The following is a 16,453-nucleotide window of genomic DNA, read 5'->3' as shown; positions in this document are numbered from 1 at the left end:
CCAAAAAGGTTACCCTTGTCTGTGGAATCAATTTACTTTTTAGTAAATTGATCCTCCAACCATGATCTTGAAGAAACAACACAAGTCGATTCGTATGAGATTCTGCTAAATGTAAAGACTGAGCAAGTACCAATATATCGTCCAAATAAGGAAATACCACAATACCCTGTTCTCTGATTACAGACAGAAGGGCACCGAGAACCTTTGTAAAAATTCTTGGAGCTGTTGCTAGACCAAACGGTAGAGCCACAAACTGGTAATGCTTGTCTAGGAAAGAGAATCTCAGAAACTGAAAGTGATCTGGATGAATCGGAATATGCAGATATGCATCCTGTAAATCTATTGTAGACATATAATGCCCTTGCTGAACAAAAGGCAGGATGGTCCTTACAGTTACCATTTTGAATGTTGGTATCCTTACATAACGATTCAATATCTTTAGATCCAGAACTGGTCTGAAGGAATTCTCCTTCTTCGGTACAATGAAGAGATTTGAATAAAACCCCAGCCCCCGTTCCAGAACTGGAACTGGCATAATTACTCCAGCCAACTCTAGATCTGAAACACATCTCAGAAATGCTTGAGCCTTCGCTGGATTTACTGGGACACGGGAAAGAAAAAATCTCTTTGCAGGAAGTCTTATTTTGAAGCCAATTCTGTACCCTTCTGAAACAATGTTCTGAATCCAAAGATTGTGAACGGATTTGATCCAAATTTCTTTGAAAAAAACGTAATCTGCCCCCTACCAGCTGAGCTGGAATGAGGGCCGCACCTTCATGTGGACTTAGAAGCTGGCTTTGATTTTCTAGAAGGCTTGGATTTATTCCAGACTGGAGATGGTTTCCAAACTGATACCGCTCCTGAGGATGAAGGATCAGGTTTCTGTTCCTTGTTGTGACGAAAGGAACGAAAACGATTATTAGACCTGAATTTACCTTTAGATTTTTTATCCTGTGGTAAAAAAGTTCCTTTCCCTCCAGTAACAGTTGAAATAATAGAATCCAACTGAGAACCAAATAATTTATTACCCTGGAAAGAAAGGGAAAGCAGAGTAGACTTAGAAGACATATCAGCATTCTAAGCCATAAAACTCTTCTAGCTAAAATAGCTAGAGACATATACCTGACATCAACCCTAATGATATCAAAGATGGCATCACAAATAAAATTATTAGCATGTTGAAGAAGAATAATAATGCTATGAGAATTATGATCTGTTACTTGTTGCGCTAAAGCTTCCAACCAAAAAGTTGAAGCTGCAGCAACATCCGCCAAAGATATAGCAGGTCTAAGAAGATTACCTGAACACAAATAGGCTTTTCTTAGAAAGGATTCAATTTTCCTATCTAAAGGATCCTTAAAGGAAGTACCATCTGCCGTAGGAATCGTAGTACGCTTAGCAAGAGTAGAGACAGCCCCATCAATCTTAGGGATTTTGTCCCAAAACTCTAATCTGTCAGATGGCACAGGATATAATTGCTTAAAACGTTTAGAAGGAGTAAATGAATTACCCAAATTATTCCATTCCCTGAAAATTACTTCTGAAATAGCACTAGGAACAGGAAAAACTTCTGGAATAACTACAGGAGATTTAAAAACCTTATCTAAACGTTTAGATTTAGCATCAAGAGGACCAGAAACCTCAATTTCTAAAGCAATTAGAACTTCTTTAAGTAAAGAACGAATAAATTCCATTTTAAATAAATATGAAGATTTATCAGCATCAACCTCTGAAACAGAATCCTCTGAACCAGAAGAACCATTATCAGAATCAGAATGATGATGTTCATTTAAAAATTCATCTGAACAATGAGAAGTTTTAAAAGATTTTTTATGTTTACTAGAAGGAGGAATAACAGACAAAGCCTTCTTAATGGATTCAGAAACAAAATCTCTTATGTTATCAGGAACACTGAGTATTAGATGTTGACGGAACAGCAACAGGTAATGGAACTTTACTAAAGGAAATTTTATCTGCATTAACAAGTTTGTCGTGACATTCAATAGAAACAACAGCTGGAGGAACAGATACCAAAAGTTTACAGCAGATACACTTAGCTTTGGTAGCTCCAGCACCAGGCAGCGATTTTCCTGAAGTATCTTCTGACTCAGTTGCAACGTGGGACATCTTGCAATATGTAATAGAAAAAACAACATATAAAGCAAAATAGATCAAATTCCTTAAATGACAGTTTCAGGAATGGGAAAAAATGCCAGTGAACAAGCTTCTAGCAACCAGAAGCAATAATAACGAGACTTAAATAATGTGGAGACAAAAATGACGCCCATATTTTTTTAGCGCCAAATAAGACGCCCACATTATTTGGCGCCTAAATGCTTTTGGTGGCAAAAATGACGCCACATCCGGAACGCCGACACTTTTGACGCAAAAAAATGACGCAACTTCCGGCGACACGTATGACGCCGGAAACAGAAAAAAATTTTGTGCCAAAAAAGTCTGCGCCAAGAATGACGCAATAAAATGAAGCATTTTCAGCCCCCGCGAGCCTAACAGCCCACAGGGAAAAAGTCAAAGTTTTAAGGTAAGAAAAAATGATTGATTCAAATGCATTATCCCAAATATGAAACGGTCTGAAAATAAGGAATGTTGAACATCCTGAGTCAAGGCAAATAAATGTTTGAATACACATATTTAGAACTTTATTAAAAAAGTGCCCAACCATAGCTTAGAGTGTCACAGAAAATAAGACTTACTTACCCCAGGACACTCATCTACATGTTGTAGAAAGCCAAACCAGTACTGAAACGAAAATCAGCAGAGGTAATGGTATATATATAAGAGTATATCGTCGATCTGAAAAGGGAGGTAAGAGATGAATCTCTACGACCGATAACAGAGAACCTATGAAATAGACACCGTAGAAGGAGATCATTGCATTCAAATAGGCAATACTCTCCTCACATCCCTCTGACATTCACTGCATGCTGAGAGGAAAACCGGGCTCCAACCTGCTGCGGAGCGCATATCAACGTAGAATCTAGCACAAACTTACTTCACCACCTCCATAGGAGGCAAAGTTTGTAAAACTGATTTGTGGGTGTGGTGAGGGGTGTATTTGTGGGCATTTTGAGGTTTGGGAGACTTTGCCCCTCCTGGTGGGGGTGTGTGTCCCATACGTCACTAGCTCATGGACTCTTGCTAATTACATGAAAGAAATATAAACATATTTAGGAACAGATCTCTGTTCCATTCTTTAGAAAAAGAAAATTATTCATTGGATAATGATAATATTTTATTAAGTGAAGAAGTCTAACATAAACAATGAAATGTATGTGTAACATATTTCTTTCATGTAATTGGCAAGAGTCCATGAGCTAGTGACGTATGGGATATACAAACCTACCAGGAGGGGCAAAGTTTCCCAAACCTCAAAATGCCTATAAATACACCCCTCACCACACCCACAATTCAGTTTTACAAACTTTGCCTCCTATGGAGGTGGTGAAGTAAGTTTGTGCTAAGATTTCTACGTTGATATGCGCTTCTCAACATTTTGATGCCCGATTCCTCTCAGAGTACAGTGAATGTCAGAGGGATGTGAAGGGAGTATCACCTATTGAATGCAATGGTATTCCTCACGTGAGATCTATTTCATAGGTTCTCTGTTATCGGTCGTAGAGATTCATCTCCTACCTCCCTTTTCAGATTGACGATATACTCTCATATTCCATTACCTCTACTGATAACCGTTTCAGTACTGGTTCAGCTATTTGCTATATGTGGATGGGTGTCTTTTGGTAAGTATGTTTTCATTATTTAAGACACTCTCAGCTATGGTTTGGCACTTTATGTATTTATATAAAGTTCTAAATATATGTATTGTACTTATATTTGCCATGATTCAGGTTTTAATATATTTCCTTTTGCAGACTGTCAGTTTCATATCTGGGAAATGCATTTTTTAGGAAAATTTATTTATTACCTGGGATATAGTCTTTTTTCAATTGACTGTTATTTTGCGCGTGGGCGCAAAATGCCAAAGTATATTGCGTAATTTTTGGCGCAGGATTTTTTTTGGCGCCAAGTTACGTTCGATGACGCAAAATGCCAAAGTATATTGCGTCATTTTTGGCACGAGATTTTTTTGGTGCGAAGTTACGTTCGATGACGCAAATTTGTCATTTCCGGCGTCTTTGTCGACGCCGAGTCCTTTCACAAGGTTGCGTCTTCAATGACCTGAGTGTGTCATTTCCGGAAGTTGTTAGCGCCAAAAAAATGTCTCTGTTTGTTTGTGTCATACTTGGCGCCAAATATTTTCATTATTTTAAACCCAATTCCTATATGCCTCTTGCCTTTTTTCTCTATTAGAGGGCTATGCTGTTTGCATTTTTTCCCTATTCCTGAAACTGCCATATAAGGAAATTGATAATTTTGCTTTATATGCTGTTTTTTCTCTTACATTTGCAAGATGTCTCAATCTGATCCTGTCTCAGAAATCACTGTTGGAACCCTGCGGACTGATAACAGTTCGACCAAAGCTAAGTACATTTGCTGTAATCTTGTGGAGATTATATCTCCAGCTGTGGTTTGTAATAAGTTGTCATGATAAACTTTTACATGCAGAGAATGTGTCCATCAGTAATAGTACATTGCCTGTTGCTGTTCCTTTAACATCTAATGTACAAGATATACCTGTGAATTTATAATTTATTGCTGATTCTTTTCAGAAGGCTTTGTCTGCCATTCTGCCTTCTAATAAATGTAAAGGTCTTTTAAAACTTCTCATAAAGTTGCTGAAATTTCAAATGACCGACAACATACTGAATTATCCTCCTATGATGAGGATCTATCTGATTCAGAAGATCCTTCCTCAGATATCGACACTGGAGTACATTCGTTCTTTGTTAAAAGAAGTGTTGATTACATTGGATATTGAGTCCTCTTGATATTAAAACTAGTAAACGTTTAAATTTTACTTATAAACCTCCTGTGGTTATTCCAGAGGTTTTTCCAGTTCCTGGTGCTATTTCTGATATGTTTTCTAAGGAATGGAATAGGCCTGGTACTTATTTTATTCCTTCTTTAAGGTTTTAAAAATTGTATCCTTTGCCAGTAGTTAGATTGGAGTTTTGGGAAAAGATCCCCAAAGTTGATGGGGCTATCTCTACTCTTGCTTAGCGTACTACTATTCCTATGGAAGATAGTACTTTTTTAGGATCCTTTAGATAGGAAACTTGAATCGTATCTAAAGAAAGTCTATTTATATTTGGGTCATCTTCTCAGGCCTGCATTTTGTTTGGCTGATGTTGCAGCTGCATCAACTTTTTGGTTGGAAAATTAGCGCAACATTAATTGGATTATGATTTGTCTAGCATTGTTCGCTTGCTTCAACATGCTAATAAGTTTATTTGTGATGCCATTTTTTTCATTAAAACTGATGTTAAATCTACGTCTTTAGCTATTTTAGCTAGAAGAGCTTTGTGGCTTAAATCTTGGAATACTGACATGACTTCCAAGTCCAGATTGCTATATCTTTCTTTCCAAGGTAAATCTAAAGCTTCTAACCGTTTTCATTCCTTTCGACTAAATAAGGAACAGAAACCTATTCCTTCCCCCAAGGAATCTGTTTCCAATTGGAAATTTTTCTTCAAATTGGATTAAATCCAAGCCTTTTAAAGAACCAAAGCCAGCCCCTAAGTACGCATTTAGGTGCGGCCCTCATTCCAGCTCAGCTGGTAGGGGGCAGATTAAGATTTCTCAGGGGTACCAAATAGAATTAAGAGTAAGACCTCCTGTGAGAAGATATTTTCTCTCACGCATTCCAGCAAATCCAGTAAAGGCTAAGGCTTTCCTGAAGTATATTTCAGACTTGGAGTTTCAGGGGTAATCATGCCAGTTCCGTTTCAGGAACAGGGTTTGGGGTTTTATTCAAATCTATTCATTGTCCCAAAGAAATAAAATTAATTCAGGCCAGTTCTGGACCTGAATTTTATTTTTGAATCATTATGTAAGAGTACCAACTTTCAAAATGGCGATTATAAGGACTATTCTGCCTTTTATTCAGTAAGGGCGCTATATGTCCACCATAGACTTACAGGGTGCATATCTTCATATTCCGATTCATACAGTTCATTTTCAGTTTCTGAGATTCTCTTATCTAGACAAGCATTACCAATTTGTTGCTCTTCCTTTTGGTCTAGCATCAGCTCTAAGAGTCTTTTCTTAGGTTCTTGGTGCCCTACTCTCTGTAATCAGAGAGCGGGATATTGCGGTGTTTCCTTATTTGGACGATTTCTTGGTATTAGCTCAGTCTTTATATTCTGCAGAATCTTACACAATTCAACAAGTGTTGTTTCTTCGAAAACATGGTTGGAAAATCAATTCAGTTCTTTGATTCCTCAGACAAGGGTCACCTTTTTAGGTTTCAAGATAGATTCAGTGTCCATGACTCTGTCTTTAACAGACAAGAGACATTTTGAATTGGTTGCAGCCTGTCGGAACCTTCAGTCTCAGTCATTCCCTTCAGTAGCTATGTGCATGGAAGTTTTAGGTCTCATGACTGCAGCATCGGACGCGATCCCCTTTTGCTCATTTTGATATGAGACCTCTCCAGCTTTGTGTGCTGAACCAATGGTGCAGTTTTTTTTTCAAGGATATCACAATTTATATCCTTAAATCCCAATGTTCGACTATCTCTGACTTGGTGGTTAAATCACCATCGTATAGTTCTATGGGCCTCTTTTGTTCGTCCAACCTGGACTGTGATCTCAACAGATGCGAGTCTTTCAGGTTGGGGAGTTGTTTGGGGATCTCTGACAGTGCAAGGAGTTTGGAAATCTCAAGAGGCGAGAATACCAATCAATATTTTGGAATATTCAGGGCTCTTCAGATTTGGCCTCTGTTGAAGAGAGAACCGTTCATTTGTTTTCAGACAGACAATAATGACAACTGTGGCATTTGTCAATCATCAGGATGATTTTCATAGTCCTTAAGCTATGAAAGAAGTATCCCTGATACTTGCATGCGGATCTTGTTCGGATATCCAGTTGCCAACCTTGGCCAATTCCATTACGGCTGGACCTTCTGTTTCAAGGTCCGTTTTTTCCCATCAGGATTTCAAATCTTTAAATCTGAAGGTATGGAAATTGAACGCTTAGTGCTTAGTCATAGAGGTTTCTCTGACTTTGTGATTAATACTATGTTGCAGGCTCGTAAATCTGTTTCTTGAAAGATTTATTATAGAGTTTGGAAGACTTAGATTTCATGGTGTTTTTCTCATAAATTCTCTTGGCATTCTTTTAGAATTCCTTGAATTTTACAGTTTCTTCAGGATAGTTTGGATAAGGGTTTGTCTGCAAGTTCCTTGAAGGGACAAATCTCTGCTTTTTCAGTTTTATTTCACAGGAAGATTGCTAAGCTTCCTGATATTCACTGTTTTGTTCAGCCTTTGGTTTATATCAAGCCTGTCATTAAATCAATCTCTCCTCCTTGGAGTCTTAATGCTTTACAAGATCCTCCATTTGAGCCTATGCATTCTTTGGGCATTTAAATACTTTCTTGGAAAGTGTTGTTCCCTTTGGCCATCTCTTCTGCTAGAAGAGTTTCTGAATTATTTGCTCTCTCTTGTGAATCTCCTTTCTGATTTTTCATCAGGATAAGGCAGTTTTGCGGACTTCATTTAAATTCTTATCTAAGGTTGTAAATTCTAACAACATTAATAGAGAAATTGTTGTCCTTTCCTTGTGTCCTAATCCTAAGAATTTTTTGGAGAGATCCTTACATTCTTTGGATGTGGTGAGAGCTCTGAAATATTATGTTAAAGCTACTAAAGATTTCAGGAAGACTTCTAGTCTATTTGTTATCCTATCTGGTTCCAGAAAAGGTCAGAAGGCTTCTGCCGTTTCTTTGGCATCGTGGTTAAGCTTTTGACTCATCACGCTTATTTGGAGTCGGGTCAGCCCCCGCCTCAGAGAATTACAGCTCATTCTATTAGGTCAGTCTCAACTTCGTGGGCTTTTAAGAATGATCAGATTTGCAAATCAGCAACTTGGTTTTCTTTGCATACATTTACTAAATTCTACCATTTTGATGTATTTGCTTCTTCGGAAGCAGTTTTTGGTAGAAAAGTTCTTCAAGCAGCTGTTTCAGTTTGATTCTTCTGCTTATGATTTAAGTTTTTCCTTTCATTTATGAGAATAAACTTATATTTGGGTTGTGGATTAATTTTTTTCAGCAAAATGGCTGTTTTTATTTTATCCATCCCTCTCTAGAGACTCTTGAGTGGAGTTCCATTTCTTGGGTATTGCTATCCCATACGTCACTAGCTCATGGACACTTGCCAATTACATGAAAGAAAACATAATTTATGTAAGAACTTACCTGATAAATTCATTTCTTTCATATTGGCAAGAGTCCATGAGGCCCACCCTTTTTATGGTGGTTATGATTTTTTTGTATAAAGCACAATTATTTCCCAATTCTTTTGTTGATGCATTTTACTCCTTTCTTTTTCACCCCACTACTTGGCTATTCATTAAACTGAATTGTGGGTGTGGTGAGGGGTGTATTTATAGGCATTTTGAGATTTGGTAAACTTTGTCCCTCCTGGTAGGATTGTATATTCCATACATCACTAGCTCATGGACTCTTGACAATATGAAAGAAATGAATTTATCAGGTAAGTTCTTACATAAATTATGCTTTTCCAGCCCAATCCCACTCCAAGTATAAGCAGGTCGACATTGGGATGTCATTTACCCAGATTGGAAATAAAAAAGCATGCATATTCCACAATGTTAAATTACATCAGGACTCCGGAAAACAAGGTTTAATAAACCCAACAGTTTGTATCTCTATACAAGCCTAAAAATTCTCTTTTTTGGTCGTTTGTATAACTACAGTGGTAGAGCCTGATATGAGGAAACAATGAGTGATCTCCACTGCAGATCTACTAGACTCTGCTTCACAGTACCATCATCTCCCTTAACACGTCTCTCTCCTAATTCCTCAGAGACGTTCAGAACACTAATGCCCGTCTGCTCTCGGTCTCCGTACCTAAGAAGGAGGAGGCAGGGAAAAGACGACATAATGGAGATATGAAGCGCGCAAACATCGCGCTTCATCCTAACGCACAAAACACTAAGCACTAAGTTACAAGCCGTACAAAATTGTGCAGGATACTGGCACAATAAAATTACATAGAGCATTGCTCCGCTTCCCCGAAGAGAATACTTCAAAACTAACTATAAATTGTGCCTCTCGTAGGATTAAATGAGAGAAAACACAATGTGTTCCCTTCTAGACACCCTCGCAGCTAAGCAGCCCCTTGGAAATGGCGCTATATGTGCTTTCTGCTCTGACCTATTCACTAAAGACCACTCAGTAACTAAAAACGGAGGCTACCCAAATACAGAATAAAAATATTAAAATTAGATCTGAGCCCCAAGGTGGCTAACTTCTTCCTTGCTATGAAGGAGATGAACCCCAAGTCTCATGACTGATGTGCCTGCACACTTCCCTAAGCATCCATAAGGATTTGTCCCACTAAAGGCAGAGGGTCCTTAACCCCTTCAGTGCCAGCCTTCTAGCCCCAGAAGAACAAAAGCAGTCAGACGACTCACAAAGTATGAGAGGATGCTGCTCCTCACAGAGACCTGTGTAAAAAGAAAGACAGAGTAAACCCAACATGTTAAGCCTAATTGATTTAAGGCTACTACAGCCCTGCTGAAGAGACTAACATGGAGCACAGCTATACTCAAATTGTGATGGAAGATCAGAGCAATCCTGCCCTGGCTTCAAAATAAAAAAATCTTGAAAGAACAGGACACAATTACTTCACCTCCTCCTTGCACTAGAGGCAAAGAGAATGACTGGGGTTTGTGGGAAGGGATGTGATACTTAACAGCTCTGCTGTGGTGCTCTTTGCCTCCTCCTGCTTGCCAGGAGTGATATATCAGTAATTGATGATCCGTGGACTCACCGTGTCATTAGAAAGAAAATGACAATGTACTTAAAACATAGTACAATACTATATATACTAATTCACACAATCTATCTCTTAAAGAAAATGAGGCACTGAGTAAACTTAAGAATAATAAATCAATAGTAATCGAAAACTCTGATAAGGGGGGAAGTGTAGTGGTCCTTAATAAAGACACATATATCGCTGAAGCACTAAGACAGCTTGAAGATCCTAATACATATACCACACTTACTTTTAACCCTGTTAATAGGTTCCAAAGAGAACTATATGACTTGTTGGACGATGGTATAGGTGGGGGCTTTATAGATACAGAGACTTTGAACTATCTATATGTGAGTAATCCTGTCACCCCCATCTTTCACCTTCTACCAAAAGTCCACAAGGGACTTACAAACGTAAAAGGTAGACCAATTGTGTCTGACAAAGGTTCCAGAAGGGAACCTATACCGGAGTGGCTAGATGCCATACTGCAGCCTATAGTGGAGACATTGCACAGCCATATTAAGGACACTACCAACCTTTTCGAAATAGAGCAAATACATTGGTTCCCTGAATCTAGCTGGCTTACCATAGATGTGGTGGCCTTGTATTCGAGCATCACAAAAGAAATGGGAATAAGAGCCATTAAATATTTCCTAGAACCCATCTATGGTATTGACAGCGACGCCACACAATATATTCTCAGAGTCACCATATATCTGTTAGAACACAATTATTTCTTGTTTGAGGGGGTTTGCTATCTGCAGAGACAGGGGACAGCTATGGGGGCAAAATTTGCCCCCTCATATGCTAACATCTTTATGGGCTGGCTGGAAAGAACCTTTGTCTATGCAGACAGCAACCTCTTCAGAAGACATATCTCCCTATATAAGCGCTTCATAGATGACCTTTTAATTGTATGGTCATCAGACAAGGTAGACGCAGAGAATTTTGTACAATACCTGAACTCCTGTGATAATGGGGTTCAATTTACCTGTGAATGGAACAAAACTTCCATCAATTTTTTGGATGTGACTTTAGTGGGTGATCCACAGACTGGTTTGATAACCTCTAGATTGTACAGAAAATCGATATCGGGTAACACACTCCTGCACCACAAAAGTTCACACCCTAAACATGTTTTTAAGGGAATAGCAAGAGGACAGTTGTCACGGACCAGACGTTTATGCAGTTCAAGACCAAGACTATGCAAAAGAAAGTAATTGTATGGTCAATAGACTAATTGAGAGAGGATACCGACCGGAAATGGTGAGGAACGTGGCTAAGGAAGTGGCTGGGGTTAGTAGGCGGGAGGCCCTAGAGCACAGAATCAAGGACAAAACTGATGACAGAACCATGTTTATCACTAAATATTCATCTGAATATTATGATATTTGTGCCATTCTAAGGAAATACTTTCCAATACTCTATGGGGACAAAGCCCTTAAGGAAGTTGTAACAAAAGGATTCAAATGTATATACGTATATACTCCAAAAATTTGACATTAGGCAATATATTATCCCCGACTTTATTACCATCTACCAAGAAGCCATCTTCATGGTTAAGTGTTCAAGGAACTTATAAATGTGATGATGGGAAATGTAAAGCCTGTGACTATCTGGTTGAGGGCAAGGAATTCTATTCCTGCACCACAAACCAAACTTTTAAGACCAATGGACTGATAAAATGCTCAACACCCTATGTCATTTATTTGATAGAATGCACACAACACCATTACCAATACATAGGCAGAACTAGTCGAGACGTGCGTACTAGAATACAAGAACATTTAGGTTACATTAAAAACGAAGTAACTTGTTCAGCACTTTCCAGACACTTCATTGAAATACACACAGGCAATGTAAGTACATTTAAATGGAGGGCTATTGAGGTCATCAGAAAACCATGAAGAGGGGGTGATAAGGATAAACTTCTAGCCAAACAGGAAACATATTGGATATTCAAACTTAAGACTCAGGCACCTGAAGGGTTCAACTCAGAATTTGACTTGATCAACCACTGGCAATAAGTCCCTGACACTGTAATACAAGTGCTGCTATGGGGTTTATGCTAACTTTGCTTCCTTGTATCTTTGTGCTCTGGTGCCCCCTGTTCTATCTGGTCCACTTAGTACCCTTTACACGTTCATACTACGCGGCTTGCGCTCGGTACCCCCATTTGCTACAGTTTCAAATTTTAAATTTTGCCATTATATGAAGTAAGTTTCCTCATATTCATTACAGATCTAGGCACGTTATCTATTTGCACCCTTACCCATATTAGTCATGAACTCAATACTCCCTTGACATAATCATTCACTAGCATCTAAGGCTTTTTATATATTTTTTATATTTTGTGTTTTAACAGTTCCCACCAACAATGATCCATCTAAACCCTATGTGTAACTTCCACTATGAGTCTCTTCGTAAATGTAAATTGAAGAATCATATTTTTGGATTGTTTTGTGAGATCAATTTAGGCCATGGGGACCAATGCTTGTTTAATAGATTTCTATGTAGAAGTCTATGCGCTTTTTGCAGAGAATGGAACATTTGGTTCAGATAGGGATTAATATACCCTCTATAAACCATTTACATATTCAGTAAATTAGTGTGCAATTGTATTCCACATATGCAAATATTAGACACGACCTGTATAGATAATATTTACTTAGGAAACCATATGTATAAAGAAAATATGAAGTCTATTTTTGCTGCTAGATCTAACATTATATGTTAATACCTACTAGCATTAGTAATATGCTGGATGTCAACTGTATTGTTTTTCAGTCACGAAGCTCTGCATAATATGTAATCTTTGGTACACCAAGAAATGTGCATTACAAACATAATAATGAGGCATGTCTCTCAAATGCCATTCTGTGAATTGATTCCGCTCCACACAGAATATATGAATATGTTAATAAGAAAGGGAGCCCCCTGCAGGGCATGATGTGTTGTATTATCCCAATTATTAACCCTGTGAATGCTCCTGCATAAATTTGATATTTCAATAATAAAGATAGTGTAGAGAAGGTCACTACTTTATGCTGTGCAGGACCTCTTCTTTACTCATCTAATATTTCACCATTGTGCTTTGTAAATATACTACAACTGTAAATAGTTATCTAGCTCTAGTACCATTCCAGTACACCATGAGTTCCAAACCCCCTTTTTCCTTTCAACCAATCAGAGAATAGTACACCCTTTTTAAACTACTTCAATTTTAAGGTGTAACAGGTTTACGATTACGGCGGATAGCCAAAACTAGTCAGACCCTTCACCATTGTTCTATGTTTCCTGCTGCTGGAATTTTTATCGTATGTATAATAAAGATGAACTTTTAACCGGAGGAGGTTTGCGCTTCTTTTCTCTCTACTATATATATATATATATATTTGTAACACAAACACAGAGTTTAAGTAATGAGGAAATAAGTGAAGGCAATTGAGCAGCAGCACCCAGCTATCTCCACAAACCCTAAGGAGTTAAGCCCCCCCAGCCGCTCTGGTCATCCAGGGCTTTACTTCCTCCACAACAGTTAGCAGAAATTGGGCAGAAGGGGATGCAAAGCACAGCTACGTAGCACAGTTCAGTGGAGCCATAATAGCAACAGACAGAAAACGGAGGCGCAAAATTGCAGGTAGGAAAAATACACTGCACATAAAACAGAGTAAGGTTAAAAAATGGTCCTAAAATTGCGCCCTGAACAAAAGAACTATGACCAATCGTTACTCTAGTACTGAGCTCCTGTTATAATATAATTGCTCTTAGTATGTTGGGAATCCTGACCTCCTCCTTGTGTTCAGGAGTTAAATCCCACACGTTATGGCTTGTGGTCTCTTACCACCTTATGAAAGAAATATGGTTTTAGTAGGTATGTTAAATAAAATGTATTGGAAAACCAATTTTGGCAAGTACAGTAAGTACAGATGTTACCTACCATCCTTCCCTGAAAAAAAGTGCTGGCACCAGGGCCGTAAAAGGATTACATGATTTTCAAATTAGGAAAAAAACTAAAAGCAATTAAAAAAGGTAAAATAAAAAAGTATTATAAATCTAAATATATAGTTTTTTTTAGGTAAGTTATATAAAATGTATTGGTAAACCAATTTTGGCTATATCCCTTTAAAAAAATGCTAATGGTTTAAGGGATATGAAACCCACATTTTTTTCTTTCATTATTCAGATAGAGAAAACAATTTAAAAAAAGATTCCAATTAACTTCTGTTATCAAATTTGCTTTGTTATTCTTTGTTGAAGAGATACCTAGGTAGGTAGCGTGCACATGCCTTAAGTACTACATGACAGGAAATAGTGTAGCCATCTAGTGCTCTGGCTATTGCATAACACTGTGGCAGAACTGCTGCCATATAGTATATATATATATATATATATATATACACACACACATATATACATAGATGTGCACACTCCTGAGCATACCTCCCTGCTTTTCAACAAAGTATACCAAGAGAATAAAGCATAAAACATAATGTAAATTGAAAAGTTGTTTAAACGTGTATGCTCTGTCTGGATCATGGGCTTTATGTCCCTTTAAACTTGAACTGATATTTAAAACATTAAATGATACCTTTTGGGCATTGGTGAGGCATAACGCAGTTCTTCAAATGAATAATTTTCATATGCCTATAGTGGGAAAAAACAAAACAGACCTGTTAAAGTTAGTAAGAAAAATATTCAAAACCATTGACCCCTTCCAAACGATAGGTTACATATGGTAGCAGCTAGTAAAAGTTTTCTATCATAAAAATGCATAAAAATACAAAAAGCGACTAACACTTTACAAAAAATACTGTAAAATATAAAACAGCATCATTTAAATTTCTACAAATATAACTTAAAAACGAATATTTTAGCCGCAAAACATTTTAGCCCTTAGCCAGTGACTTGTCACAGTCACCACTAGATTGTCTAAAATGATTTTAAGATTTAAAGAGACATAAAACCCAAAATGTTTCTTTCATGATTCAGATGGAGCATACAACTTAAAACAACATTCCAATTTGCTTTTATTATGCTTTATTCTCTTGGTATACTTTGTTAAAGGAACAGTAATGCACTAATGGGAGATAGCTGGAAGCCAAACACAACAGGCATATATAGGCAGCCACCAATGAGCTTCTTCTAAACCTACCTATGTATACTTTTCAGCAAAGGATACATAGAAAACTTAATAAATTAGACAATAAAAAGCTATTTAAAACTGCTAACTCTATCTAAATCATGAAAGAAAACATTTGGGTTTCATGTCCCTTTAAAATTCCTGGAACTGTTTTTGTAAGTGATTATTCAGTAATGTATTTAATATTAAAGCAACTATTAATTGCATTAATATTTTTTAATTATGAATAACATCATTGCTAAAAACATAATTTATGCTTACCTGATAAATTTATTTCTCTTGTAGTGTATTCAGTCCACGGGTCATCCATTACTTATGGGATTATATCTCCTTCCCAACAGGAAGTTGCAAGAGGATCACCCAAGCAGAAATGCTATATAGCTCCTCCCCTCACATGTCATATCCAGTCATTCGACCGAAACAAGACAAGAAAGGAGAAACCATAGGGTGCAGTGGTGACTGGAGTTTTAATTAAAATTTAAATCTGCCTTAAAAGACAGGGCGGGCCGTGGACTGAATACACTACAAGAGAAATAAATTTATCAGGTAAGCATAAATTATGTTTTCTCTTGTTAAGTGTATTCAGTCCACGGGTCATCCATTACTTATGGGATACCAATACCAAAGCTAAAGTACACGGATGATGGGAGGGACAAGGCAGGAACTTAAACGGAAGGAACCACTGCCTGTAGAACCTTTCTCCCAAAAACAGCCTCCGAAGAAGCAAAAGTGTCAAATTTGTAAAATTTTGAAAAAGTGTGAAGCGAAGACCAAGTCGCAGCCTTGCAAATCTGTTCAACAGAGGCCTCATTCTTAAAGGCCCAGGTGGAAGCCACAGCTCTAGTGGAATGAGCTGTAATTCTTTCAGGAGGCTGCTGTCCAGCAGTCTCATAGGCTAAACGTATTATGCTACGAAGCCAAAAGGAGAGAGAGGTTGCCAAAGCTTTTTGACCTCTCCTCTGACCAGAGTACACGACAAACAGGGAAGAAGTTTGACGAAAATCTTTAGTTGCCTGTAAATAGAACTTCAGGGCACGGACTACGTCCAGATTATGCAAAAGTCGTTCCTTCTTTGAAGAAGGATTAGGACATAATGATGGAACAACAATCTCCTGATTGATATTCCTGTTAGAAACTACCTTAGGTAAAAACCCAGGTTTAGTACGCAGAACTACCTTGTCTGAATGGAAAATCAGATAAGGAGAATCACAATGTAAGGCCGATAACTCAGAGACTCTACGAGCCGAGGAAATAGCCATCAAAAACAGAACTTTCCAAGATAAAAGCTTAATATCAATGGAATGAAGGGGTTCAAACGGGACCCCTTGAAGAACTTTAAGAACCAAGTTTAAGCTCCACGGAGGAGCAACAGTCTTAAACACCGG

The 16,453-nt window shown here is 37.8% G+C and overlaps 1 protein-coding gene across 1 annotated transcript in view; it reads right to left on the bottom strand.

The window, feature by feature from the left end:
- MYCBP2 (MYC binding protein 2) overlaps positions 1–16,453 on the bottom strand; it is a gene marked incomplete in the record, with an annotated part of 1,460,675 nt that overhangs the window by 426,811 nt on the left and 1,017,411 nt on the right. The window contains 1 exon segment of the mRNA XM_053707907.1: positions 14,517–14,572. Within this exon segment, the coding sequence (XP_053563882.1) occupies positions 14,517–14,572 (56 nt within the window).

The sequence above is a fragment of the Bombina bombina genome, chromosome 3 (genome assembly GCF_027579735.1).
Source record: "Bombina bombina isolate aBomBom1 chromosome 3, aBomBom1.pri, whole genome shotgun sequence".
In the NCBI taxonomy this organism is placed as follows: Eukaryota; Metazoa; Chordata; class Amphibia; order Anura; family Bombinatoridae; genus Bombina; species Bombina bombina.
The sequence above is the reverse complement of the archived record's forward strand: the minus strand, read 5'-3'. Positions and strand labels throughout refer to the sequence as shown.